The sequence below is a fragment of the Schistocerca piceifrons genome, chromosome 2, assembly GCF_021461385.2.
Source record: "Schistocerca piceifrons isolate TAMUIC-IGC-003096 chromosome 2, iqSchPice1.1, whole genome shotgun sequence".
NCBI lineage: Eukaryota > Metazoa > Arthropoda > Insecta > Orthoptera > Acrididae > Schistocerca > Schistocerca piceifrons.
In genome coordinates, this window is record NC_060139.1 from 767859477 (window position 1) to 767887199 (window position 27723).

General features: G+C 42.5%; 1 protein-coding gene and 2 non-coding genes across 11 annotated transcripts in view; all 3 read left to right on the plus strand.

The window, feature by feature from the left end:
- The window catches only part of LOC124776292 (mitogen-activated protein kinase kinase kinase kinase 5), a 305769-nt gene that overhangs the window by 272314 nt on the left and 5732 nt on the right, over positions 1-27723 (plus strand). For all 9 annotated transcript variants that reach the window (XM_047251199.1, XM_047251204.1, XM_047251200.1 and 6 more), the window contains 3 exons: positions 2498-2690; positions 21544-21627; positions 21709-21801. In XM_047251199.1, the coding sequence (XP_047107155.1) occupies positions 2498-2690; positions 21544-21627; positions 21709-21801 (370 nt within the window). The remainder of the gene's footprint in view (positions 1-2497; positions 2691-21543; positions 21628-21708; positions 21802-27723) is intronic.
- On the plus strand, positions 15784-15858 carry Trnas-uga. Its single transcript has one exon. It is a non-coding gene; the product is annotated as a tRNA-Ser (tRNA).
- Positions 16687-16761, plus strand: Trnas-uga. Its single transcript has one exon. It is a non-coding gene; the product is annotated as a tRNA-Ser (tRNA).

A 27723-nucleotide genomic window follows, 5' to 3' on the forward strand; every position in this document is an offset into this window, starting at 1 on the left:
AGTGAAAAGAATGTTGCTTCTGTGTGATACAAGCAGAGATAGGCTACTGTGTGCCTTACCAAGTAATGCTTGGGCATACTTTAAAGAAATGGGAAATTTCTTTGTAGTTACCACAAACCCCAAAAGTTTTTCTTCCTCACCCTCCCACCAGCACCAAATAGTGAATGTTAAAATTTGTTTTAATTGTAAAGTGGTATGCAATTTATGGTGTACCTCCAGTCGAAGAAGTAAGTGAGGTGATACAGCAGTTACAGCACAGGGAGGATTACATGTAAGGTGGGAGAGAGGAAATGGAATTCATATACAAATCCAGCAATCTGGATTTAGAGTGTCTGTACAGCGATCTAGATTCAGGTTCTCTATTGTTTACCAAACTCATTTAAAGTGAAATGTAGGAACATCACCTTTCAAAAAGACATGACCAATTTTATTCCTCTTCGTAGATCTATCCAGGTTTTTGCTCAGTCACCTGTGATCTTGTAACAGATCAGACATTAAATTATAATCTTCCTTTCTTTCAATAATAAGTAAATACTTAAAATCATCTATGCCAAGATCAAATCCGATAGTTGGTCCTCATTACAACAATGCTCTTATACGTCAATCTGAACTTACTACAACAGTCTTCATAATTGTTGAGCACCCTTCTTAATGTTCTGATCTTGGCCATAGAGCTCTGTTTCGTTTCTGGAACTGAAGTCTCAGAAGAAAAATGTTGATTTCCATGAATGAAGAACTCCTGCTGACATGGGATTATAAATTTGTCTATTAGAATAAGTTTGAAAACTTTTTTGTTGTTGTAGAATGAAGAGATGTATTGAACCTTATAGATTTTGTTTTTAAAAACAAATTTAAATAAATGGGGCTACACTGTAAAGCTTCCTAATGTTTTTATACAAAAAGATTTGTATTTTTCATAGTTTTTGTTGAACTGCAAGCTTCATTCAGTAATTATTCCATTGTAATTTTATAACAACGTAATCTAATGTAAAATATAATTTAACACTGCAGTGTTTGGCTTCAAATTTTAGGTTGTGGCCCATAAATGACAAGTTTTGTTTCCGACTAATACTGTGTGATTTGACATTTGATTTGGTGTTTTAAGTTCTGATCTTATTTCATTTGAACATCAGCCAGTGTCAGGGTGAACAATGTTGAATTTACATTAAGCTTATCTCACGACCTTGGTCTTGACCAGACTGGAATATAATAGAAGTTTGTTATCTCACAACATACAATTTTAAGTCATTGATTTAATTTACAGGTGACTCATCAAAACATAAAAATGGATTTACATTTAACAGGTGTTGTTAATATAATATACTGTACTGGATAGATAATTTTAAATAACAAACTTTAATCATAAGTACATGTTCTCTCCAGCTCCAATTTTCAGATTGTCCTTCACCAACTCTTCTCTTAATAACAAAATTTCTACACCGGTTTGTCTTATAAGCATTTTCTCAGCGATTCTAAATTAATATTAAGACATGTTTTCTTTTTAATTTTGTTATAAATTTTCACGCCCATGTACTGTGGAGTTTGAGCATAAAGTTTTAAGTGATGAGTAAGCAACAAAAATAATTTTGGTTCCTGGTGTTGTAATTGTGTTGAAATTGATTCATTACAAATAAATCAGGGTTTTTGTACAAATTGATTATTTCAAAGATGTAAAGTGAAGGATCACTAGTATACTTTGATTTTTTAGAAGTGGGTGACATGATTTTCTTCTGTTTTACATTGTGCATTTTTATAATGATGGTTTTTGAAGTGTTATGATTCCCTACATATGGTTCAAGCTATCCCAAAATATAGTGTTTGTTTCCACACATTGCTCTCATTGTGGTAATTGGGCATAGGTGATTTGGTATTACCTGTTCTTGACTTCAGTTAGATGTATAACTTCGTAGGATGGATAACTGTGATGAATGCTTGTGAGATACATAGCAGTGTTAATGTTGTTATGAATGAGCATGTAATTAAACAAAAAGCACTGAGTGAGGTGGTACAGACTTTTAAAGTTCTGAAATTGTATTTTGCTTAATTTTAGTGCTGTAATTTGCCTCACAGCCCTGATGTAGGTTTTATGTAGTTTCCCCAAATTACTTCAGGCAAATGGCAGAATATTTCCTTTAATGAAGCCATGGTCTTCTTCCTTCACTGTCCTCCTCAAGCTGAGCTAGTGATTCAGTGCTAATGGTATTTGATGCAGGAAAATGTTTCAATCTAACTTGTATTTCTTTGGAAGAAAAGGAGATGATGACCTTGTATTTATCACATGAGATCTACTTAAAATTTTCCATCAGTATCTTCCTCTTTTCTTGATGGATGGAATGCTTCAGGTGGTTTAATCCACACATCAGGGCACATTGGCAAGAGTCACATTTACCCCACTGGATTGTGAACCATTTAGCATTCAGCTGGATACGTGCATGAGCCTATTTGCACCATCTTCTCACTTTTTCAGGTGTTTTATAATGACTTACTTTTGTTTCAGCACTCAGAATTCCCTTTGCCATCACCACTGTCAGTTTTTGAAATGATAATTACACCTGAAATGGAATATCCGATGGTGTGTGTGAGTGTGAAGCAAGCATATGAACAAAATAGACTTAGACTGGATTTAATAAACATGAACTCTGGTGCAAGTTGGTTCCATAGTGATGAACTAGAAGATTTAGACGGAACAGGTATGAACATCTAACTTCTATAAAATTTTTGTGTCATCAGATTTGCGGAAATGCTTCTCATGGATGGGTTCATGTGTGTAGCAACACTGATACGAACTATTACTTCCCAATATATTTATTTCTTAGTGAAATTTGTCATGATATGTCTCCTTTTGAAACCAGCTGCCCAGTTCACAGAATCAATATTAAAAATAAGAATAATCTTTGAGTGGCTTTAGAGTCACTTACCTTGGTCCAGAAAGGTATCCATTATTCAGAAACGCACATTTTCAATAACTTTACAATAGCCTTAAGAAGTCTAATTACTAATAAAGTTCACTAAGCTTGAGAAATTTCATAATAGAACTAATAGCTGTGTATATATTATTAATAATATCAAATAGTGTGAGTGTTCATTAATATGACTTCATTGGACCATTCCACATGTGATTTGAGCATATCTCAATTTTATATGTAATTATTATGTATTCTTGTTTTATAACATATTCAACATCCTAGGGGGATTTGCTCACTGTAGATCTATGGAACATGCCTACACTCCAGACAAACCTGTTCAGAAGAGACTTCCTGACACTTAGTTCTATGTTTGATGTTAACAAATTCCATGTTAAAATAATAGATAAAAAAATAAATGATTATGCCCTAGCTTGACACCAGCTTTTGCTAATGTGGCACTTAAAGGAAAAAGAATGTCTTATAACATGTTGACTCTTAATGCTGTTTTCTGCAGACGCTATTTAATCTTCTTGACATCATTCTCCATTTATTATAATCTGTTACAAATTAGTAGTCTGACATTTTTCGATTCCACGATTTTTGACTGTCTGGTTACACTGCCTGACATCTGGCATCACTAGATATGAACAGTTATTTCAGATAACACTAAAATTTGCCTCTGGATATACTTATAAAAATGAACAGAGAATACATTTCTATTAGTATTTGTTCTTATCTGGTGCTCCACTACATATGAATAATATGTCTACTGCCAAAACTAATTGTTCTCAGCATGCACATGTTGTTTCCGCTCCCGGGATTGGAATGACTCCTTACCCTCTCCCTTAAAACCCATATCCCTTTGTCTTTCCTTCTCCTTCCCTCTTTCCTGACGAGGCAACCATTGGTTGCGAAAGCTAGAATTTTGTGTGTATGTTTGTGTTTGTTTGTGTGTCTATCGACCTGCCAGCGCTTTTGTCTGGTAAGTTTCATCATCTTTCTTTTTAGATGTATATATATATATATATATATATATAATGGAAGGAAACATTCCACGTAGGAAAAATTATATATAAAAACAAAGATGAGGTGACTTACCGAACAAAAGCGCTGGCAGGTCGATAGATACACAAACAAACACAAACATACACACAAAATTCAAGCTTCCGCAACAAACTGTTGCCTCATCAGGAAAGAGGGAAGGAGAGGGGAAGACGAAAGGAAGTGGGTTCTAAGGGAGAGGGTAAGGAGTCATTCTAATCCCGGGAGCGGAAAGACTTACCTTAGGGGGAAAAAAGGACAGGTATACACTAGCACACACGCACATATCCATCCACACATACAGACACAAGCAGACATATGCCTTTAAATATGTCTGCTTGTGTCTGTATGTGTGGATGGATATGTGCGTGTGTGCTAGTGTATACCTGTCCTTTTTTCCCCCTAAGGTAAGTCTTTCCGCTCCCGGGATTGGAATGACTCCTTACCCTCTCCCTTAGAACCCACTTCCTTTCGTCTTCCCCTCTCCTTCCCTCTTTCCTGATGAGGCAACAGTTTGTTGCGGAAGCTTGAATTTTGTGTGTATGTTTGTGTTTGTTTGTGTATCTATCGACCTGCCAGCGCTTTTGTTCGGTAAGTCACCTCATCTTTGTTTTTTATATATATATATATATATATGATGTGACTTACCAAATGAAAGTGCTGGCAGGTCGACAGACACACAAACAAACACAAACATACACACAAAATTCAAGCTTTCGCAACAAACTGTTGCCTCATCAGGAAAGAGGGAAGGAGAGGGGAAGACGAAAGGAAGTGGGTTTTAAAGGAGAGGGTAAGGAGTCATTCCAATCCCGGGAGCGGAAAGACTTACCTTAGGGGGAAAAAAGGACAGGTATACACTCGCACACACGCACATATCCATCCACACATACAGACACAAGCAGACATATTTAAAGACAAAGAGTTTGGGCAGAGATGTCAGTCGAGGCAGAAGTGTAGAGGCAAAGAAGTTGTTGAAAGACAGGTGAGGTATGAGTGGCGGCAACTTGAAATTAGCGGAGATTGAGGCCTGGCGGATGACGAGAAGAGAGGATATACTGAAGGGCAAGTTCCCATCTCCGGAGTTCGGATAGGTTGGTGTTGGTGGGAAGTATCCAGATAACCCGGACGGTGTAACACTGTGCCAAGATGTGCTGGCCGTGCACCAAGGCATGTTTAGCCACAGGGTGATCCTCATTACCAACAAACACTGTCTGCCTGTGTCCATTCATGCGAATGGACAGTTTGTTGCTGGTCATTCCCACATAGAATGCGTCACAGTGTAGGCAGGTCAGTTGGTAGATCACGTGGGTGCTTTCACACGTGGCTCTGCCTTTGATCGTGTACACCTTCCGGGTTACAGGACTGGAGTAGGTGGTGGTGGGAGGGTGCATGGGACAGGTTTTACACCGGGGGCGGTTACAAGGGTAGGAGCCAGAGGGTAGGGAAGGTGGTTTGGGGATTTCATAGGGATGAACTAAGAGGTTACGAAGGTTAGGTGGACGGCGGAAAGACACTCTTGGTGGAGTGGGGAGGATTTCATGAAGGATGGATCTCATTTCTGGGCAGGATTTTTGGAAGTCGTATCCCTGCTGGAGAGCCACATTCAGAATCTGATCCAGTCCCGGAAAGTATCCTGTCACAAGTGGGGCACTTTTGTGGTTCTTCTGTGGGAGGTTCTGGGTTTGAGAGGATGAGGAAGTTGCTCTGGTTATTTGCTTCTGTACCAGGTCGGGAGGGTAGTTGCGGGATGCGAAAGCTGTTGTCAGGTTGTTGGTGTAATGCTTCAGGGATTCCGGACTGGAGCAGATTCGTTTGCCACGAAGACCTAGGCTGTAGGGAAGGGACCGTTTGATGTGGAATGGGTGGCAGCTGTCGTAATGGAGGTACTGTTGCTTGTTGGTGGGTTTGATGTGGACGGACGTGTGAAGCTGGCCATTGGACAGGTGGAGGTCAACATCAAGGAAAGTGGCATGGGATTTGGAGTAGGACCAGGTGAATCTGATGGAACCAAAGGAGTTGAGGTTGGAGAGGAAATTCTGGAGTTCTTCTTCACTGTGAGTCCAGATCATGAAGATGTCATCAATAAATCTGTACCAAACTTTGGGTTGGCAGGCCTGGGTAACCAAGAAGACTTCCTCTAAGCGACCCATGAATAGGTTGGCGTACGAAGGGGCCATCCTGGTACCCATGGCTGTTCCCTTTAATTGCTGGTATGTCTGGCCTTCAAAAGTGAAGAAGTTGTGGGTCAGGATGAAGCTGGCTAAGGTAATGAGGAAAGAGGTTTTGGGTAGGGTGGCAGGTGATCGGCGTGAAAGGAAGTGCTCCATTGCAGCGAGGCCCTGGACGTGCGGGATATTTGTGTATAAGGAAGTGGCATCAATGGTTACAAGGATGGTTTCTGGGGGTAACGGATTGGGTAAGGATTCCAGGCGTTCGAGAAAGTGGTTGGTGTCTTTGATGAAGGATGGGAGACTGCACATAATGGGTTGAAGGTGTTGATCTACGTAGGCAGAGATACGTTCTGTGGGGGCTTGGTAACCAGCTACAATGGGACGGCCAGGATGATTGGGTTTGTGAATTTTAGGAAGAAGGTAGAAGGTAGGGGTGCGGGGTGTCGGTGGGGTCAGGAGGTTGATGGAGTCAGGTGAAAGGTTTTGTAGGGGGCCTAAGGTTCTGAGGATTCCCTGAAGCTCCGCCTGGACATCAGGAATGGGATTACCTTGGCAAACTTTGTATGTGGTGTTGTCCGAAAGCTGACGCAGTCCCTCAGCCACATACTCCCGACGATCAAGTACCACGGTCGTGGAACCCTTGTCCGCCGGAAGAATGATGATGGACCGGTCAGCCTTCAGATCACGGATAGCCTGGGCTTCAGCAGTGGTGATGTTGGGAGTAGGATTAAGGTTTTTTAAGAAGGATTGGGAGGCAAGGCTGGAAGTCAGAAATTCCTGGAAGGTTTGGAGAGGGTGATTTTGAGGAAGAGGAGGTGGGTCCCGCTGTGACGGAGGACGGAACTGTTCCAGGCAGGGTTCAATTTGGATAGTGTCTTGGGGAGTTGGATCATTAGGGGTAGGATTAGGATCATTTTTCTTCGTGGCAAAGTGATACTTCCAGCAGAGAGTACGAGTGTAGGACAGTATTATAAATCTTTGACGAGGGCTGTTTGGTTGAATCTGGGAGTGGGGCTGAAGGTGAGGCCTTTGGATAGGACAGAGGTTTCAGATTGGGAGAGAGGTTTGGAGGAAAGGTTAACTACTGAATTAGGGTGTTGTGGTGCCAGATTGTGTTGCTTGGAATTTTGAGGTTTTGGAGGGAGTGGAGCTGGAAGTGGGAGACTGAGTAGATGGGAGAGACTGGGTTTGTGTGCAATGAGAGGTGGTTGAGGTTTGCTGGAAAGGTTGTGAAGGGTGAGTGAGTTGCCTTTCCGGAGGTGGGAAACCAGGAGATTGGATAGTTTTTTGAGGTGAAGGGTGGCATGCTGCTCTAATTTGCGGTTGGCCTGTAGGAGGATGCTCTGAATAGCCGGTGTGGATGTGGGAGAGGAAAGATTGAGGACTTTTATTAAGGATAGGAGTTGACGGGTGTGTTCATTGGCTGAGTTGATGTGTAGGTGAAGGATTAGGTGGGTGAGGGCAGTGGATTGTTCAGTTTGGAACTGGTATAGGGACTGATGGAAAGAAGGGTTGCAGCCAGAGATGGGAACTTTAAGTGTGAGGCCTTTGGGGGTTATGCCAAATGTCAGACAAGCCTGAGAAAATAAAATATGCGAGCGTAATCTGGCTAGGGTGAAGGCATGTTTGCGGAGGGAATGTAAATAAAACTTAATGGGGTCGTTGTGGGGGTGTTGTGAGGGTGACATGGTATACCATGTCACCCTCACAACACCCCCACAACGACCCCATTAAGTTTTATTTACATTCCCTCCGCAAACATGCCTTCACCCTAGCCAGATTACGCTCGCATATTTTATTTTCTCAGGCTTGTCTGACATTTGGCATAACCCCCAAAGGCCTCACACTTAAAGTTCCCATCTCTGGCTGCAACCCTTCTTTCCATCAGTCCCTATACCAGTTCCAAACTGAACAATCCACTGCCCTCACCCACCTAATCCTTCACCTACACATCAACTCAGCCAATGAACACACCCGTCAACTCCTATCCTTAATAAAAGTCCTCAATCTTTCCTCTCCCACATCCACACCGGCTATTCAGAGCATCCTCCTACAGGCCAACCGCAAATTAGAGCAGCATGCCACCCTTCACCTCAAAAAACTATCCAATCTCCTGGTTTCCCACCTCCGGAAAGGCAACTCACTCACCCTTCACAACCTTTCCAGCAAACCTCAACCACCTCTCATTGCACACAAACCCAGTCTCTCCCATCTACTCAGTCTCCCACTTCCAGCTCCACTCCCTCCAAAACCTCAAAATTCCAAGCAACACAATCTGGCACCACAACACCCTAATTCAGTAGTTAACCTTTCCTCCAAACCTCTCTCCCAATCTGAAACCTCTGTCCTATCCAAAGGCCTCACCTTCAGCCCCACTCCCAGATTCAACCAAACAGCCCTCGTCAAAGATTCCTGCTGAGGCCCAGGCTATCCGTGATCTGAAGGCTGACCGGTCCATCATCATTCTTCCGGCGGACAAGGGTTCCACGACCGTGGTACTTGATCGTCGGGAGTATGTGGCTGAGGGACTGCGTCAGCTTTCGGACAACACCACATACAAAGTTTGCCAAGGTAATCCCATTCCTGATGTCCAGGCGGAGCTTCAGGGAATCCTCAGAACCTTAGGCCCCCTACAAAACCTTTCACCTGACTCCATCAACCTCCTGACCCCACCGACACCCCGCACCCCTACCTTCTACCTTCTTCCTAAAATTCACAAACCCAATCATCCTGGCCGTCCCATTGTAGCTGGTTACCAAGCCCCCACAGAACGTATCTCTGCCTACGTAGATCAACACCTTCAACCCATTATGTGCAGTCTCCCATCCTTCATCAAAGACACCAACCACTTTCTCGAACGCCTGGAATCCTTACCCAATCCGTTACCCCCAGAAACCATCCTTGTAACCATTGATGCCACTTCCTTATACACAAATATCCCGCACGTCCAGGGCCTCGCTGCAATGGAGCACTTCCTTTCACGCCGATCACCTGCCACCCTACCCAAAACCTCTTTCCTCATTACCTTAGCCAGCTTCATCCTGACCCACAACTTCTTCACTTTTGAAGGCCAGACATACCAGCAATTAAAGGGAACAGCCATGGGTACCAGGATGGCCCCTTCGTACGCCAACCTATTCATGGGTCGCTTAGAGGAAGTCTTCTTGGTTACCCAGGCCTGCCAACCCAAAGTTTGGTACAGATTTATTGATGACATCTTCATGATCTGGACTCACAGTGAAGAAGAACTCCAGAATTTCCTCTCCAACCTCAACTCCTTTGGTTCCATCAGATTCACCTGGTCCTACTCCAAATCCCATGCCACTTTCCTTGATGTTGACCTCCACCTGTCCAATGGCCAGCTTCACACGTCCGTCCACATCAAACCCACCAACAAGCAACAGTACCTCCATTACGACAGCTGCCACCCATTCCACATCAAACGGTCCCTTCCCTACAGCCTAGGTCTTCGTGGCAAACGAATCTGCTCCAGTCCGGAATCCCTGAAGCATTACACCAACAACCTGACAACAGCTTTCGCATCCCGCAACTACCCTCCCGACCTGGTACAGAAGCAAATAACCAGAGCAACTTCCTCATCCTCTCAAACCCAGAACCTCCCACAGAAGAACCACAAAAGTGCCCCACTTGTGACAGGATACTTTCCGGGACTGGATCAGATTCTGAATGTGGCTCTCCAGCAGGGATACGACTTCCAAAAATCCTGCCCAGAAATGAGATCCATCCTTCATGAAATCCTCCCCACTCCACCAAGAGTGTCTTTCCGCCGTCCACCTAACCTTCGTAACCTCTTAGTTCATCCCTATGAAATCCCCAAACCACCTTCCCTACCCTCTGGCTCCTACCCTTGTAACCGCCCCCGGTGTAAAACCTGTCCCATGCACCCTCCCACCACCACCTACTCCAGTCCTGTAACCCGGAAGGTGTACACGATCAAAGGCAGAGCCACGTGTGAAAGCACCCACGTGATCTACCAACTGACCTGCCTACACTGTGACGCATTCTATGTGGGAATGACCAGCAACAAACTGTCCATTCGCATGAATGGACACAGGCAGACAGTGTTTGTTGGTAATGAGGATCACCCTGTGGCTAAACATGCCTTGGTGCACGGCCAGCACATCTTGGCACAGTGTTACACCGTCCGGGTTATCTGGATACTTCCCACCAACACCAACCTATCCGAACTCCGGAGATGGGAACTTGCCCTTCAGTATATCCTCTCTTCTCGTCATCCGCCAGGCCTCAATCTCCGCTAATTTCAAGTTGCCGCCACTCATACCTCACCTGTCTTTCAACAACTTCTTTGCCTCTACACTTCTGCCTCGACTGACATCTCTGCCCAAACTCTTTGTCTTTAAATATGTCTGCTTGTGTCTGTATGTGTGGATGGATATGTGCGTGTGTGCGAGTGTATACCTGTCCTTTTTTCCCCCTAAGGTAAGTCTTTCCGCTCCCGGGATTGGAATGACTCCTTACCCTCTCCTTTAAAACCCACTTCCTTTCGTCTTCCCCTCTCCTTCCCTCTTTCCTGATGAGGCAACAGTTTGTTGCGAAAGCTTGAATTTTGTGTGTATGTTTGTGTTTGTTTGTGTGTCTGTCGACCTGCCAGCACTTTCATTTGGTAAGTCACATCATCTTTGTTTTTAGATATATATTTCCTACGTGGAATGTTTCCCTCTATTATAACTATATATATATATATATATATATATATATATATATATATATATATATATATATATATATATATATGTTCTTTACCAAGGATCTCTGTAATTCCCAGGGAATGTTGTATACCCCTGGTGCTTCTGGTGCTTTGTTTCAAGGTAGATCTTTAAATTATCCATCAAATTATTCTCACAGTTTCATTTCTTCCTTGTCCTCTTTGGCTGCTTCTTCATGCCTTTCCATAATATTGTCTTCATGCTTATTTCTTTTGTATGGCCCCTTTGGTAATTTCCTTTCTACTTTTCAGCTTTCCCATCTCTGGTTTGCCATCTCAGCTTTACTTTTCTCCAAAGGTTTCACAAATTTTTCTATATATGGCATCTACCTTTCTTATAGTCATGCTTGCTTCTACAGCTTTATATTTCCCTTCTAACCATTCCTGGTGTGCCACTTTGCACTTTCTTCCAGTCATATTTTTTGAGGTTTATATTTCCTTTTTTCTGCTTCATGTGCTGCTGTGTGTTATTTTTTCTTTTCGTAATTTAAATTCAATACATTGTGTGCTATTCAAGCATTTGAAGTGTGTGTGTGTCTGTAAGTACTGCATACTACATAACAAACTTTGTGAAAACATTTCCTATGCTTAACCAAGCACACAGAGAGGGCACCATGAATTGTCTGTAGTGCAAGGAGAAAATCATGCATTGTGAAGAGGCTAGTGCATAGGTCAGTGAAGGTGTGGGGTCTAGATGACTTTCTACACCAACAGTCAGCTACAGTGGAGAAAGAGTTCATATGGTGTTAAACAAAGTCCATGAATTAACAGCTAGGTATACTGCTCAGAAAGAGACTGATATGAACTTGTCCTGTGAAAATTTAAGTTAGTGAATTGCAAATATTTCTTTTTGCATTACTGCTAAAGGGAGGAGGAGGAGGAGGAAGGACAGAGGGAGGGAGGGGGAGAGGGGGGGATTAACAGGAGGAGGAGGGAGGAGGGTTTAATCAGGAACAACTTAAGTCGCAAAAAAGACACTTCCATAAGAGCGTGCAGGGGAAACTTACTTTGCCCAAAGAAAAACAAATGTTAGGTGAAGGTGATGTTCTTTGATTGCTAAGCGGCTATGCATATGCATTCGTAGTAGACTCTAAACAAATTGTTATCACAGAATTATATCAAGGTGTTACAGTGATTGGAAGGGATGTTCTGTTTAGAGATGACAGAATCGACCATTTTTGCCGTGTGACTATGAGAGTAGCAGTGAGCATTTTTATATTGAAAATGGATGACAACCAGAAACTGTTATAGCCATTTTAATATAATATGCAAATATTTGGCTGCAATAAACAATTTATATATATATATATATATATATATATATATATATATATATATATATATATATATATATATATATATATAATGGAAGGAAACATTCCACGTGGGAAAAATTATATATAAATACAAAGATGAGGTGACTTACCGAACAAAAACGCTGGCAGGTCGATAGACACACAAACAAACACAAACATACACACAAAATTCAAGCTTTCGCAACAAACTGTTGCCTCATCAGGAAAGAGGGAAGGAGAGGGGAAGATGAAAGGAAGTGGGTTTTAAGGGAGAGGGTAAGGAGTCATTCCAATCCCGGGAGTGGAAAGACTTACCTTAGAGGGAAAAAAGGACTGGAATGACTCCTTACCCTCTCCCTTAAAACCCACTTCCTTTCGTCTTCCCCTCTCCTTCCCTCTTTCCTGATGAGGCAACAGTTTGTTGCGAAAGCTTGAATTTTGTGTGTATGTTTGTGTTTGTTTGTGTGTCTATCGACCTGCCAGCGCTTTCGTTCGGTAAGTCACCTCATCTTTGTTTTTATATATAATTTTTCCCACAGGGAATGTTTCCTTCTATTATATATATATATAGACACACAAACAAAGTCCATGAATTAACAGCTAGATATACTGCTCAGAAAGAGACTGATATGAACTTGTCCTGTGAAAATTTAAGTTAGTGAATTGCAAATATTTCTTTTTGCATTACTGCTAAAGGGAGGAGGAGGAGGAGGGAGGACAGAGGGAGGGAGGGGGAGAGGGGGGGTTTTTTTTTTTTTTGGGGGGGGGGGGAGGGTTAGTTTTCGATGTTTTGTCTTGACAGCATACCATCTCATTTGTCACTACTGTTTTACATTTATTTAGTAAAACATGGCAACTCTGGGGGTTCTGCCAACCCTGCTCCACTGATCTGAACCAAATCTCAAAACTATGGGCTTGCAAACTCTCCCCCCCCCCCCCCCCTCCCCCGGTCCTCTCTACTCTCTCTCTCTCTCTCTCTCAGTTGCAACATCCCTGCCCAACAGCCCACCTGTGTGTGTGTGTGTGTGTGTGTGTGTGTGTGTGTGTGTGTACACACACATCATTACCAAATTTCAGCACATGTGCTCCGACAAAGAACACAATCAAATTTTTGTGTGTGTGAATCAAATTTTTATCATCACATAAAATGCCCCTTTACAATCAAAGATTGTGTCATGGGTGACTTGGCAGTTCCAACATTACAAGGGGTAGGCAAAATAATGTGAACAGTGGTAGTAGTGGGAAGGTTGTGTTTGACTGTCAACAACATAGGTAAGGTACCTGTCTTGCTGGAGTGTGCATATTCAGTACGCACTAGGCATCAGTGCAGGCTGTTTACGAGTAGTGCACACTTTGTGTTAGCATTCGGAGGCTGAGGTCACCATGCAATGAAAGACCTACAGATTTCCAAAGAGGGAGGATTATGGGGGCCCGAATAACTGGAGTGCCAGTAATGAAGACAGCCAATTTATTGAACGTTTAAAGAGCAACTGTTTCAACAGTCATGACAACCTACACAAAACATGGAAAGACATCATAGTGTGAGCATAGTAGTGGCTGCATATCAGAATTAAATGACAGCGATCGTCATATGCTAACATGAATTGTGTCAACTATACAAAACTTTGGTGGCTAAAGTGACTGCAGAGCTCAATAGAAATCTTTGAGACCCCATATCTATTGACACTTTCCACTGAGAACTCCATAAAGTGAATATTCATGGACAAGCTGCTATACTGAAACCATTAGTGATGACGGCCAACATCAAGAAGTGTAAAATGTGGTGTCAGGAACATAAATCCTGCACGGCTGATCAGTAGAAACACATTTTCGTTATTTCTAACTTCAGGCTGGGTTTACACTGGAGAATGCCAAAAGAAGCCTACAATCCGAATTACTTGACTCTAACTGTTAAGCAGGGAGGTGGAAATGTGATGGTTTGGACAGCCATATCATGGTATTCTGCTGGTCCCATCATTACTCTCAAAGGCCGTGTTACAGCCAAAGATTATGTGAACATGTTAGGTGATCGGGTGCACCCCATGATTCAAATGATGTTCTCCAGCAATGATGCCATATTTCAGGATGATAGTCCATCTATTCACAGAGCCTGAACAGTACAGTCGTGGTATGAGGAGCATGCAACTGAACTGCAGCGTCTTCCTTGGGTAGCACAGTCCCCGGACTTGAACATGATCAAACCCTTGTGGGCAGTATTGGAGCACAGTCTCTGGAGCAACTTTCCACCTCCCTCATCACTACAGGAATTAGAAGAGGTTCTGATTGAAGAGTGGCATAACATTCCACTGGAGACTATACAATCATTAAATGCCAGTATTCCAAGAAGCATCACAGACATATTACGAGCAAATGGGGGTCCAACCCCTTATTGATAAACCATCCCAAATAAGTAAATGTGTTCACATTATTTTGCCTATCCCCTGTACATACAGACTAATAAACTTACCCTGTACATACAGACTAATAAACTGACTCTAAAATTATACTACATATGTTGTTACTTCGTCAGACATGTATTATTTGACATAGTTACAATTAAAAAATAATCAATGGTTATCTAAATCTACATCTGTTCTCTGCAAACCATCCGAAGGGCTTGGCAGAGGGTATGTCCTATTGTACCAGTTACTGGAGTTCTTCTCATTACATTCACATATGGGGCATGGGAAGAATGCTTGTTTGAATGCCTCTGTGTATGCTGTAATTATTCTAACTTTGTCCTCATGATCCCTATGTGAACAATATGTACGGGGTTGTCGTACATTCCTACACTCATCATTTAAAGCTGATTTTGAAACTTTGTTAGTAGACTTTCTCAGGATAGTTGACATATATCTTCAAGAGTTTGCCAGTACAGTTTTTCGTTGTCACTGTAACGCTCTCCGGAGGTCAAACAAGCATATGACCATTCGGGCTGCCCTTCTCTGTATACATTCAATTTCTCCCATTAGTCCTATTTGATTCAGATCCAATACTGTTTTTTAAAATGGGTCACACAAATGATTTGTAAGCACTCTCCTTTGTAGACTGATTGTACTTCCCCAGTGTTGTACCAATAAACCAATGTTTCCGGAATGAGATTCCTGCCAGGAAGTTTCATATCAGCGCACACTCCGCTGCAGAGTGAAAATCTCATTCTGGAAACATCCCCCAGGCTGTGGCTAAGCCATGTCTCCGCAATATCCTTTCTTTCAGGAGTGCTAGTCCTGCAAGGTTCGCAGGAGAGCTTCTGTAAAGTTTGGAAGGTAGGAGACGAGGTACTGGCAGAAGTAAAGCTGTGAGTACCGGGCGTGAGTTGTGCTTCGGTAGCTCAGTTGGTAGAGCACTTGCCCGCGAAAGGCACAGGTCCCGAGTTCGAGTCTCGGTCGGGCACACAGTTTTAATCTGCCAGGAAGTTTCATATCAGCGCACACTCCGCTGCAGAGTGAAAATCTCATTCTGGAAACATCCCCCAGGCTGTGGCTAAGCCATGTCTCCGCAATATCCTTTCTTTCAGGAGTGCTAGTCCTGCAAGGTTCGCAGGAGAGCTTCTGTAAAGTTTGGAAGGTAGGAGACGAGGTACTGGCAGAAGTAAAGCTGTGAGTACCGGGCGTGAGTCGTGCTTCGGTAGCTCAGTTGGTAGAGCACTTGCCCGTGAAAGGCAAAGGTCCCGAGTTCGAGTCTCGGTCGGGCACACAGTTTTAATCTGCCAGGAAGTTTCATATCAGCGCACACACCGCTGCAGAGTGAAAATCTCATTCTGGAAACATCCCCCAGGCTGTGGCTAAGCCATGTCTCCGCAATATCCTTTCTTTCAGGAATGCTAGTCCTGCAAGGTTCGCAGGAGAGCTTCTGTAAAGTTTGGAAGGTAGGAGACGAGGTACTGGCAGAAGTAAAGCTGTGAGTACCGGGCGTGAGTTGTGCTTCGGTAGCTCAGTTGGTAGAGCACTTGCCCGCGAAAGGCAAAGGTCCCGAGTTCGAGTCTCGGTCGGGCACACAGTTTTAATCTGCCAGGAAGTTTCATATCAGCGCACACTCCGCTGCAGAGTGAAAATCTCATTCTGGAAACATCCCCCAGGCTGTGGCTAAGCCATGTCTCCGCAATATCCTTTCTTTCAGGAGTGCTAGTCCTGCAAGGTTCGCAGGAGAGCTTCTGTAAAGTTTGGAAGGTAGGAGACGAGGTACTGGCAGAAGTAAAGCTGTGAGTACCGGGCGTGAGTTGTGCTTCGGTAGCTCAGTTGGTAGAGCTCTTGCCCGCGAAAGGCACAGGTCCCGAGTTCGAGTCTCGGTCAGGCACACAGTTTTAATCTGCCAGGAAGTTTCATATCAGCGCACACTCCGCTGCAGAGTGAAAATCTCATTCTGGAAACATCCCCCAGGCTGTGGCTAAGCCATGTCTCCGCAATATCCTTTCTTTCAGGAGTGCTAGTCCTGCAAGGTTCGCAGGAGAGCTTCTGTAAAGTTTGGAAGGTAGGAGACGAGGTACTGGCAGAAGTATAGCTGTGAGTACCGGGCGTGAGTCGTGCTTCGGTAGCTCAGTTGGTAGAGCACTTGCCCGTGAAAGGCAAAGGTCCCGAGTTCGAGTCTCGGTCGGGCACACAGTTTTAATCTGCCAGGAAGTTTCATATCAGCGCACACTCCGCTGCAGAGTGAAAATCTCATTCTGGAAACATCCCCCAGGCTGTGGCTAAGCCATGTCTCCGCAATATCCTTTCTTTCAGGAGTGCTAGTCCTGCAAGGTTCGCAGGAGAGCTTCTGTAAAGTTTGGAAGGTAGGAGACGAGGTACTGGCAGAAGTAAAGCTGTGAGTACCGGGCGTGAGTTGTGCTTCGGTAGCTCAGTTGGTAGAGCACTTGCCCGCGAAAGGCAAAGGTCCCGAGTTCGAGTCTCGGTCGGGCACACAGTTTTAATCTGCCAGGAAGTTTCATATCAGCGCACACTCCGCTGCAGAGTGAAAATCTCATTCTGGAAACATCCCCCAGGCTGTGGCTAAGCCATGTCTCCGCAATATCCTTTCTTTCAGGAGTGCTAGTCCTGCAAGGTTCGCAGGAGAGCTTCTGTAAAGTTTGGAAGGTAGGAGACGAGCTACTGGCAGAAGTAAAGCTGTGAGTACCGGGCGTGAGTTGTGCTTCGGTAGCTCAGTTGGTAGAGCACTTGCCCGTGAAAGGCACAGGTCCCGAGTTCGAGTCTCGGTCGGGCACACAGTTTTAATCTGCCAGGAAGTTTCATATCAGCGCACACTCCGCTGCAGAGTGAAAATCTCATTCTGGAAACATCCCCCAGGCTGTGGCTAAGCCATGTCTCCGCAATATCCTTTCTTTCAGGAGTGCTAGTCCTGCAAGGTTCGCAGGAGAGCTTCTGTAAAGTTTGGAAGGTAGGGGACGAGGTACTGGCAGAAGTAAAGCTGTGAGTACCGGGCGCGAGTCGTGCTTCGGTAGCTCAGTTGGTAGAGCACTTGCCCACGAAAGGCAAAGGTCTCGAGTTCGAGTCTCGGTCGGGCACACAGTTTTAATCTGCCAGGAAGTTTCAAACCAATGTTTATTGTTTGCTGTACTCACAATAGAGCCTATGTGATCATTCCATTTCATATCCCTACAAAGTGTTACACCCAGGTCTGTGTAAGAGTTGGGTGAGTCCTATTATTACTCATTGATTATAGTCATAGGACACTGTGTTTTTTCATTTTGTGAAGTGCACAAATTTACACTTCTGAAAATTTAAAGCATGTTGCCAATCTTTGAGCCACTTTGAAATCTTATCAAGATCTAACAGGATATTTATGCAGCTTCTTTCAGACAGTATTTTATTATAGATAACGGCATAACCTGCAAAAAGTCTGAGATTACTATTAATTTTCTGTAAGGTCATTAATATGTGACATGATCAGCAAGCATTCCAATATACTACCCTGGGGCACACCCAGTGTCACTTCTACATATGACTATGACTCCCCACCCAAGATAACATTCTGTGTCCTCCCAACCAATATAATAATAATCTGTATGTTACTACTTTATTAGGCAGATACTATCTTACATGGTCATCATTCAAGAAACCTCTTACACTATAGTAACATTTACTCTTCAATATTTTTCCAAATCCCCTTCTGTATTTTTTAGATATATTTCTCCTTCCAAATTTTATTTATAAATTTCATGCCAATACAGTGTGTAGTTCTTTTATGTAGTTTGAGAATGTGACTAGACAAACATGCTCTGTGTCTAGTGACATACTAATACAAGAAGCAATTGCCATCAAAAAGTTTTGGTTCTCTCTTTGTGAAGATTGTAGTCTCATATACATACATGCTTGTAATGAACATTAGGTTTAGATTTGCAAATAAAGGTTAGCAGTGTTGTTTCTTTTTAGCTCCAACCATGGCTCAGATGACCTGTTTTTGTAGTGTAAAAACCTTGAATAGATTAATTCTCTCAGATCTCCAGAAAATTATACTATACCTAATGACTGAAACAAAATATGCATAATATATAGTTTTTTACAGCTAAATCAGTGTTTATATCTACAGTATTATCAAAAGGATAGATTGCTACTCACAGGAAAGATGACATTGTGAGTTGTAGACAGGCACAATGAAAAGACTGTATACATTGAGCTTTTGGCCAAAGCCTTCTTCAGAATAGAAAACACACACACACACACACACACACACACATCTCACACACGCTGGACCACTGTCTCAGGTTGATCCAGCCAGAAGGCAGCTCTCGCATTGAATGAAAGCAGCAATCTGGAAGGGGGAGGGCAGCTGTTTAAATGCAGGTACCGGGTGGTTGGTGGGTTTACTGTGGACAGAGGAGTGGATAGAGCTACCAGAGAAGAGGAGGTCAACATTAAGGAACATGGCCCACTGGGTTGAGGAGGATGAAGTGAAGCGGATGGGAGAGATGATGTTGAGATTGTGAAGGAATGGGGATAAGGTGTCTTGGCCCTGTGTCCAGATCATGAAGACATCATCAATGACCCTGAATCAGACCAGGGGTTTGGGGTTTTGGAAGGATAGAAAGGTTTCCTCTAGATGGACCATAAACAGGTTGGCATAGAAGTGCACCATGCGAGTGCCCATGGCTGTGCTGTGGATTCATTTGTATACCTTCCCTTCAGAGGAAAAGGGTGTGTTAGGATAGGTTAGTGAGGTGCATGAGGAATGAGGTATTGGGTTTGGAATTTGAAGGATGTTGGGAAAGGTAATGTTCACTAGTGACAAATCCATGGACGAGAGAGATGCTGGTTTATAGAAAAGTGGTGCCAACAGTGATGAGTAGGGCTCCATGACATAAAGAGGTGGAGTGTTGGTGAAGGAAGTGGTTGGCATCTTTGATGTGAGAAGGCTAGATTTTGGGAGCTTCGTTTGAGGTGTTGATCTATGAGAGTTGAAATTCTTTGAGTGGGATTGCAATAACCAGCTACAGTGGGGTGTCCAGGTTGTAGGGTTTGTGGATTTCGTCAAGCATGTAGAAGGTTGATGTGTGGGGTGTCATAATAGTGAGAAGGGAAATGGATTCAAGGGAGTGCCTGTGGCTTTAAGCAGGAATTGGAGGTTGTTCTTGACTTCTGGTATGGGATCAGTGGGGCAGAGTTTATAGGTGGAGTAGTCAAATATTGGCAGAGGCCTACCACCAGTTAGTCACTGCAGCTCATAACAGCAGTGGTGGAACCTTTGTCTGCAGGTAGGATGGTTAGATTGGGATCTGTTTTGAGGCAGGAAGGAACCTGGGGAGGGATTGTGGGGCCAAGTTAGAGGTAAGGAATTCCTGGAAAGTGATCAAGGTAAGGAATTCCTGGAAAGTGATCAGGGGTTGGTTAGGTGGGAGGGATGGTGGTATGAACTGGGAGAGGCAGGGTTCAGTGTTGGGATTAGGTTGGCTTCGGTTGGAGAGATTGGTGGCAAAGATGTGTTTCCATTGCAGGTATCAAGATAAGAACTTATCTTTGATATGTTCAACAGGGTTAAATTTGGGTATATGGCTGAAGGTGAGGCATTTTGATAGAACTGAAACATCTGTAAGGCTGAGGAGTTTATTGGAAAGGTTAACAACAATGTTCTGGGATTGTTTTGGCTCTGGATTTAGGGGAGGGTTGGGAGGGAGTTTTGGGCGATGTGGCAAGTTGGAAAGGTCAGCTGGGCAAGATCTGGGTGATATAAGGGGTTGATGAGGAGGAACACTGTGGATAGGATAGGAATTGGATAGTGGTGCTCCAAGGGGTAAGTAAGATGTCAGCAGGCAGGATAACTTAAGGAGGTATTGTCTGGAATGCTCTTTCAGGTCCTGGAGAACAAGGGGCTCAATTTCATGGAATATAAGATCTTCACGACATTACGAGACTGTTCATTTGACTCAGTATGCTCTCCTCTTGACTACTCCACAACACATTTTTATTTAATAGAACACAAGGCATCTGACATAGTTTGTGGTGTCCAGTTATTTGTTCATATGGTGTATTTTACTTATTCATTGCACAGATTGTTTTGGTTTGAAATGAACAGTCTTTGTTTTTGTGAAGTTTAATTTCAAATTATTATTTTTGACCCATATGTCTACTTCCCCAAGTGGCTGCTCAGCATGGTGGGTTAAGTCTTCATTGGATTTACAGCAGACTGTCACTGTTGAGTCATCTGCATAGAGAATGGTATTAGACGGAATCTGTTGTGGCATATCATTGATATAATAAAAAAAATAGTAGTGGCCCTAATATTGAACTGTGCGGAATACCTAATTGAGTGTGTCTCCAGCCAGAGAGGAATTATTTGCCACTGTTACTAAGAGGTACTCTGTTTTCTGTCCACTAAACATGATTAGATCGATCTAAGAGACTTTTCTTGAAAATCATAGCTTGTCAGTTTTCAGAGAAGCTGATCATGATTGGGAGTAACGAAAGCTTTGGTTAGGTCACAAAAGATACTAGAGATACACATTCTATTATTGAGACATCTGCTAACTTTTGTAACTAATTAATTTATTAAGTGCCTTGCACTGCAGCCTTTCATGAAACAATATTGATTGCTTAAAATAGTGCTGTTGGGTGAATTATTATTTTTTACCTGATCACATGCAAGTTTGATAGTGGAAGTACATTAATTGTTGCCTTCTCTATTTAGCTGTTTGATGCTTCAAGACTCCTCTACTTAGTGAATGATACCTTTATCACATCATGTTTCTTATATTCTCCGTGACTTTACAATGTGATGTTGATACACTTTAAATATTTGGAATAATGTTTTTGTACTCTATCATTGTGTTAATTACAAATCAACCATAAAGTAAGTGCATATAACTGAATCCACTCATGTGTTAACTGATTTTCCCCTTCCCTCAGTCATAATTATTTTTCAAACAATAAATACTCACTTTTTATTTTCAGCAACTGTAATACCTCGGCGGGAAAACCTCAACATAGTGAATGTAACACAACTTGAAAAAGATGCTATCCTTGTATGCTATGACAGTAAGTAACAACATGAATTATCGCTATATTCAGATTTGTCAACATCAGTGTCATGTTAATATAATATAATTTTCATTTCAGAAACTGTAAAAATCGTTACACTCCAAGGTCGACCAGTAACGTCAAAGAAAAACATTGGTCATATGCAGTTCGATTTTGCTATTGAATCTATAGGTAAGTTAACTCCACATTAATTATATCAAGACTTTCCTTTTCCGGTTATGCTTGGTACAACTTTTGTAATTAGCACTGTAAGATACATAGTAAAGGTTATTGCATCAATGTGATGTACATTGTGGGCACTGAAATAACACCACTAGAATCACATAGACAGTTCTGATAATTTATGTGTATGGTATTGTGAAGTATATAATCTGTAGCTGCTAAGTTCACTGGCTCTTACATTACACTAGTCTTGTTGGAATTGTTTGTTGATAAAATAAAAAACAGTGACAATCTGAGGTGAATAGCACTTCACCTTTCTTCTTCTTCTTCTTCTTCTTCTTCTTCTTCTTCTTCTTCTTCTTTTTTTTTTTTTTTTTTTTTTTTTTTTTTTTTTTTTTTTTTTTTTTTTAAAAAAATCTCTTTTCACTTCATACTGTAATCTCCCCCCCCCCCCCCCCTCTCTCTCTCTCTCTCTCTCTCTCTCTCTCTCTCTCCGTGTAAGTAAGCTGACTACACTTCAAGCAGTTTCTGGCTTTTCAGTTTTTTGTATTTCCTACCTATTTATATTGTGGCAGCAGAACACAACCATCAGGCTTTCAGAGCCAGGGGCTGCTCCTTCAGGTAGAATGGTTGAAGTGGAAGGAAGAAGGGTGAAGCAAAAGATCTGGAGAGGTCTAGGAAAAGGGGTAGATTTTGGGAAAGTCGCCCAGAACAGACTTACCCTACAGGATGAGAAGGAAAGACTGATTGTTGGTGTTGGTGACTGCATCGGACGAGATTTGAAAACCTGAGGGCTTAAAGATGGAAGACAGGGAAATACACAGACAGAGATTATTGCTTAAACATCTTCACTCTTATTAACTCATGCATGATGTTTAAGCAGTAATCTCTGTTTGCAAATTACCCTATCATCCATCTTTAAGTTCTCAGGTTTTCAAATCTCATACAATGCAGTCCCCAACAATCAGTCTTCCCTTCTCATCCCTGACTCACAGTTCTTGGTGACTTTGCCAAAACCTACTCCTTTTCCTAGACCCCTCCAGTCCTTTTCCTTCACTGCTTTCCTTCCCCTTCAACCCTTCTGCCTGAAGAAGGAGCCACTGGCTCCAAAAGCTTGTCAGTTACAACCATCTTTTATGTGTCCAGAATGAGATTTTCACTTTGCAGCAGAGCATGCATTGATCGGAAACTTCTTGACAGATTAAAACTGTGTGCCGGATATAGTCTCGAACACGGGATCTTTGCCTTTCTTGGGTTAGTGCTCTACCAACTGAACTACCCAAGCACGACTCATGACCCATCCTCACAGCTTCAATTCTTTGAAGCTGCGAGGATGGGTCATGAGTCGTACTTGGGTAGCCCAGTTGGTAGAGCACTTGCCCGCAACACTGGCCTCGCATTCGGGAGGACGACGGTTCAATCCCGCGTCCGGCCATCCTGATTTAGGTTTTCCGTAATTTCCCTAAATCACTCCAGGCAAATGCCGGGATGGTTCCTCTGAAAGGGCACGGCTGACTTCCTTCCTCTTCCTTCCCTAATCCGATGAGACTGATGACCACACTGTCTGGTCTCCTTCCCCAAACAACCAACCATCCAACCAACTTGCCCGCAAAAGGCAAAGGTCCCGAGTTCGAGTCTCAGTGCGGCACACAGTGTTAATCTGCTAGGAAGTTCCATCTTTTATGTGTGTGCTCTGCTGCCACTTGGTAAGTAGATTTTTTATCCATCCAATTAAATAATTTTGTCAATAATTGATTGTTATTGTTGTTATTTCTACCTATTTATATGTTATGCAATGTCCTTGTCAACTGTTGATGACTATATTGAATTATTTAATCTGTCTCAACATGATCACCAACATCTATGAATAAAAGACCAAGGGAACTATCAAACTTCTTTTCCCTTCTGGTCAGTGTATTAGTATCATTACTGTACTTGTTCCCTTTCTCTAGGGTATATTGCAGAAATATTTAAGATATAAGTCTTGGTTGATTGTATTGAACAGATTATCATCTCCCCTAGCTGTTTAGCTCAAATGCAGTGTGAAACGCTCCTTACATTACCATCCAGCAGCCTTAAAAATTCCTAACACTTGTGTGCATTTATGAGAGCCCTTTATTTTTAGCAGAAATCAATGATTACTATGTCCATTCTTCAAAATATCAGTGAGACTGTCATTGTGTTTGTGTGTGCAAATGATTGGCATTTTACCACAACGGTCCAAACTACACTACTGGCCATTAAAATTGCTACACCAAGAAGAAATGCAGATGATAAACAGGTATTCATTGGACAAATACATTATACTAGAACTGACATGTGATTACATTTTCACACAATTTTGGTGCATAGATCCTGAGAAATCAGTACCCAGAACAATCACCTCTGGCCGTAATAACGACCTTGATACACCCGGGCATTGAGTCAAACAGAGCTTGGATGGCATTCACAGGTACAGCTGCCCATGCAGCTTCAACACAACACCACAGTTCATCAAGAGTAGTGACTGGCGTATTGTGACGAGCCAGTTGCTCGGCCATCATTGACCAGACGTTTTCAATTGGTGAGAGATCCGGAGAATGTGCTGGCCAGGGCAGCAGTCGAATATTTTCTGTATCCAGAAAGGCCCATACAGGACCTGCAACATGTGGTCGTGCATTATCCTGCTGAAATGTAGGGTTTCACAGGGATCGAATGAAGGGTAGAGCCATGGGTCATAACACGTCTGAAATGTAACGTCCACTTTTCAAAGTGCCGTCAATGCGAACAGGAGGTGACCGAGATGTGTAACCAATGGCACCCCATACCATCACACCGGGTGATACGCCAGTATGGTGATGACAAATACACACTTCCAATGTGCGTTCACCATGATGTCGCTAAACACAGATGCGAACATCATGATGCTGTAAACAGAACCTGGATTCATCTGAAAAAATGATGTTTTGCCACTCGTGCACCCAGGTTCGTTGTTGAGTACACCATCACAGGCGCTCCTGTCTGTGATGCAGTGTCAAGGGTAACCGCAGCCATGGTCTCCGAGCTGATAGTCCATGTTACTGCAAACATTATTGAACTGTTCATGCAGATGGTGGCTGTCTTGCAAACGTCCTCATCTGTTGACTCAGGGATCGAGACGTGGCTGCACGATCCGTTACAACCATGCGGATAAGGTGCCTGTCATCTCAGCTGCTAGTGATACCAAGCCGTTGGGATGCAGCATGGCGTTCCGTATTACTCTCCTGACCCTACCGATTCCATATTCTGCTAACAGTCATTGGATCTCGACCAACGCGAGCAGCAATGTCGCGATATGAAAAACCGCAATCGCGATAGGCTATAATCCAACCTTTATCAAAGTCGGAAATGTGATGGTATGCATTTCTCCTCCTTACACGAGGCATCACAACGACGTTTCACCAGGCAACACCCGTCAACTGCTGTTTGTGTATGTGAAATCGGTTGGAAATTTTCTTCATTTCAGCATATTGTAGGTGTCGCCACCAGTGCCAACCTTGTGTGAATGCTCTGAAAAACTAATGATTTACATATCACAGCATTTTCTTCCTGTCGGTTAAATTTCGCGTCTGTAGCACGTCATCTTCATGATGTAGCAATTTTAATGGCCAGTAGTGTATGTAAGTGCTACACCATCTACATCCATCATACAGGGAAAAATTTTGCAGCTGGTTTCTCACTCGTAAATTGCAGTTGAATGTTTTCTGTTTGTGGGATGACTTTATTGTGCCTCATGCAAGAAGGAGAGATGACTACCAGTATGTTTCGGAATTTGACAATAGCAGGATTGCATCTATCGAGTCTTTGGTCTATCATTCCACAATATTGTTATTCACACTGGTCATAATCCCATGACTGTCATGTCAATATGGAATCAATGGGTTCAGGTGGGCCGCACTAACAACCATGTAGGATATCAACAGCCCCATGCAACTAACCCCTGAGAGGATGGACATACTGTTCGCTCGGCCATGCAGGATCATGCAGCTACATCTCGTACCTTAGATCAGGAAATGACCTTGTTTGCACCAAGGCAAGTGTCCACAAGATCAGTGTGACAATGTCTGAAGCACCATGGACTGTCACCAAGGTGAGCATTGTTGCAGCTTCACTTGATGCGACAGCAGATAGGTGTGCCCAATGACAACACTTGTCACAAGAGTGGCAGCACATTGTCATTTCAGATGAGTTGTGGTTCCGCATACAGCATCACGAAGTATATATCCTTATGTGAAGGCTCTGAGCAGAACAAACATTGCTTGATTGCATTTGCATCATCATATGGGCCAAGCACTTAGTGCAATGGTATGGGATGCCATTGGGTACAGAACACGATCATGTCTTGTTCACATAGTTGTTACCTGTAGAGCTACACGATGTTACCTTTCAACAAAATAATTAAAGACTGCATGTTTCACCATCATTCTCCTGACCTATTTTGATAAGAGGACATTCGACTGGTGCTCCGACCAGGAAATTCTCCAGGTCTCCCACCCATTGAAATCATCTCATCTTGGGTTGTGAGAGAATGGCATGTGGTGACTTACCAGCCATTACAGTTTATGAACTCTGGGATGTATCTGAAACAGCATGGAATGGCATACCCATACCTGTCACCCAGACTGCAGTTTGATTCAGTGCCCAAATGGATTAAGGGGCTGCCAGAAGTGGCAACTCTGTGTACTGATTTTTTGTATACTCCCAAATCACCTAAAAATTTATTCACATATCCTTCTTGCTGTACTGTATATGTTCAAGAAGTATAATTTCATTATTTGCTATTCTTCCTGGTATCCCAGTTTTATTTGCCAATAGTCTAGTTGTAGTCATCTGTTTACAGATGCAGGGCAGAATTGGTTATGACTAGACAACAAATATTTTCCAAAAGTTCTTGTGATTGAATGTGGATTATTTCAACAGTCTTCAAAAGTAAAACTTGAAGTAAGAGAAGAAAATTAAGTATGCTTGTGCACATGTACATGTACACTCACACACTAAGCTCAACACTGAATTATTCAAAATGTTTAATGGAACAAATAAATATTATTGTCATTTGTTGTAATGATTTTCACGGACCTTGTGTTACATATTCAAAACATATTACTAATTAAGGGAGGTGTAGTGCATTGATTCAGATTTCTCATGGGGTTCCAAAATTTTGAAGGAACAGCCAGGTATTATAAGAAATATGGCTATGTAATTAAATGCGGATATTTCCAAGTAACATTTAAATTAGGTACTATTAGTTGTGGTGTCATGGCCTGTGTTGAACCTAAAGCTTGAAGAAATCCAATTTCATCGGACATTTATTTCAATGATATTTCCTGAATGTAGCACAGAATAATGGTACAATGTAATATCGTTGTGTGCACCTAAAAGATATTTGTTCACACAGTTGTAGGTTAACATATGATGAGTATTGTAACTTGATGTTTGTGTATCAATGATTAACATGTGAAATAACATGGCAACTTATTTTGCAATAACATATTTCTTTTGGACTGGAGAAAGACTACAATTATTCTCTCTTGTTTGTCAAAGCTAGTGACAATGCCAGGCAACTGCTGGTGGTGTGGAAGAAGTTAGAACAGGGAACAGTTGTTTTAGGTGGTACAGCACAGTGCCTGTCTTGCACACCAGGTGTAATATGTGTTGAAATGTCATGGCTTTACTGATAGTGATTATGATCTATGTTTACAAGGAACTCGTGAAATTGTCTTATACACTCACCAGCAATTTATTTAGAGGCAGCTACTTTGTTTTGAGAGAGCAAACTCATTTTGTCACATCAAATGGACTGATTTGATATGTCACATATTTGCGATGTCAGCAGACCTTATATTGGTCTTTGACATGCAAGTCAAGTGATGGATTGGCAAGAAGTGATGTAAGCACCTTTATTCACAATGAGAA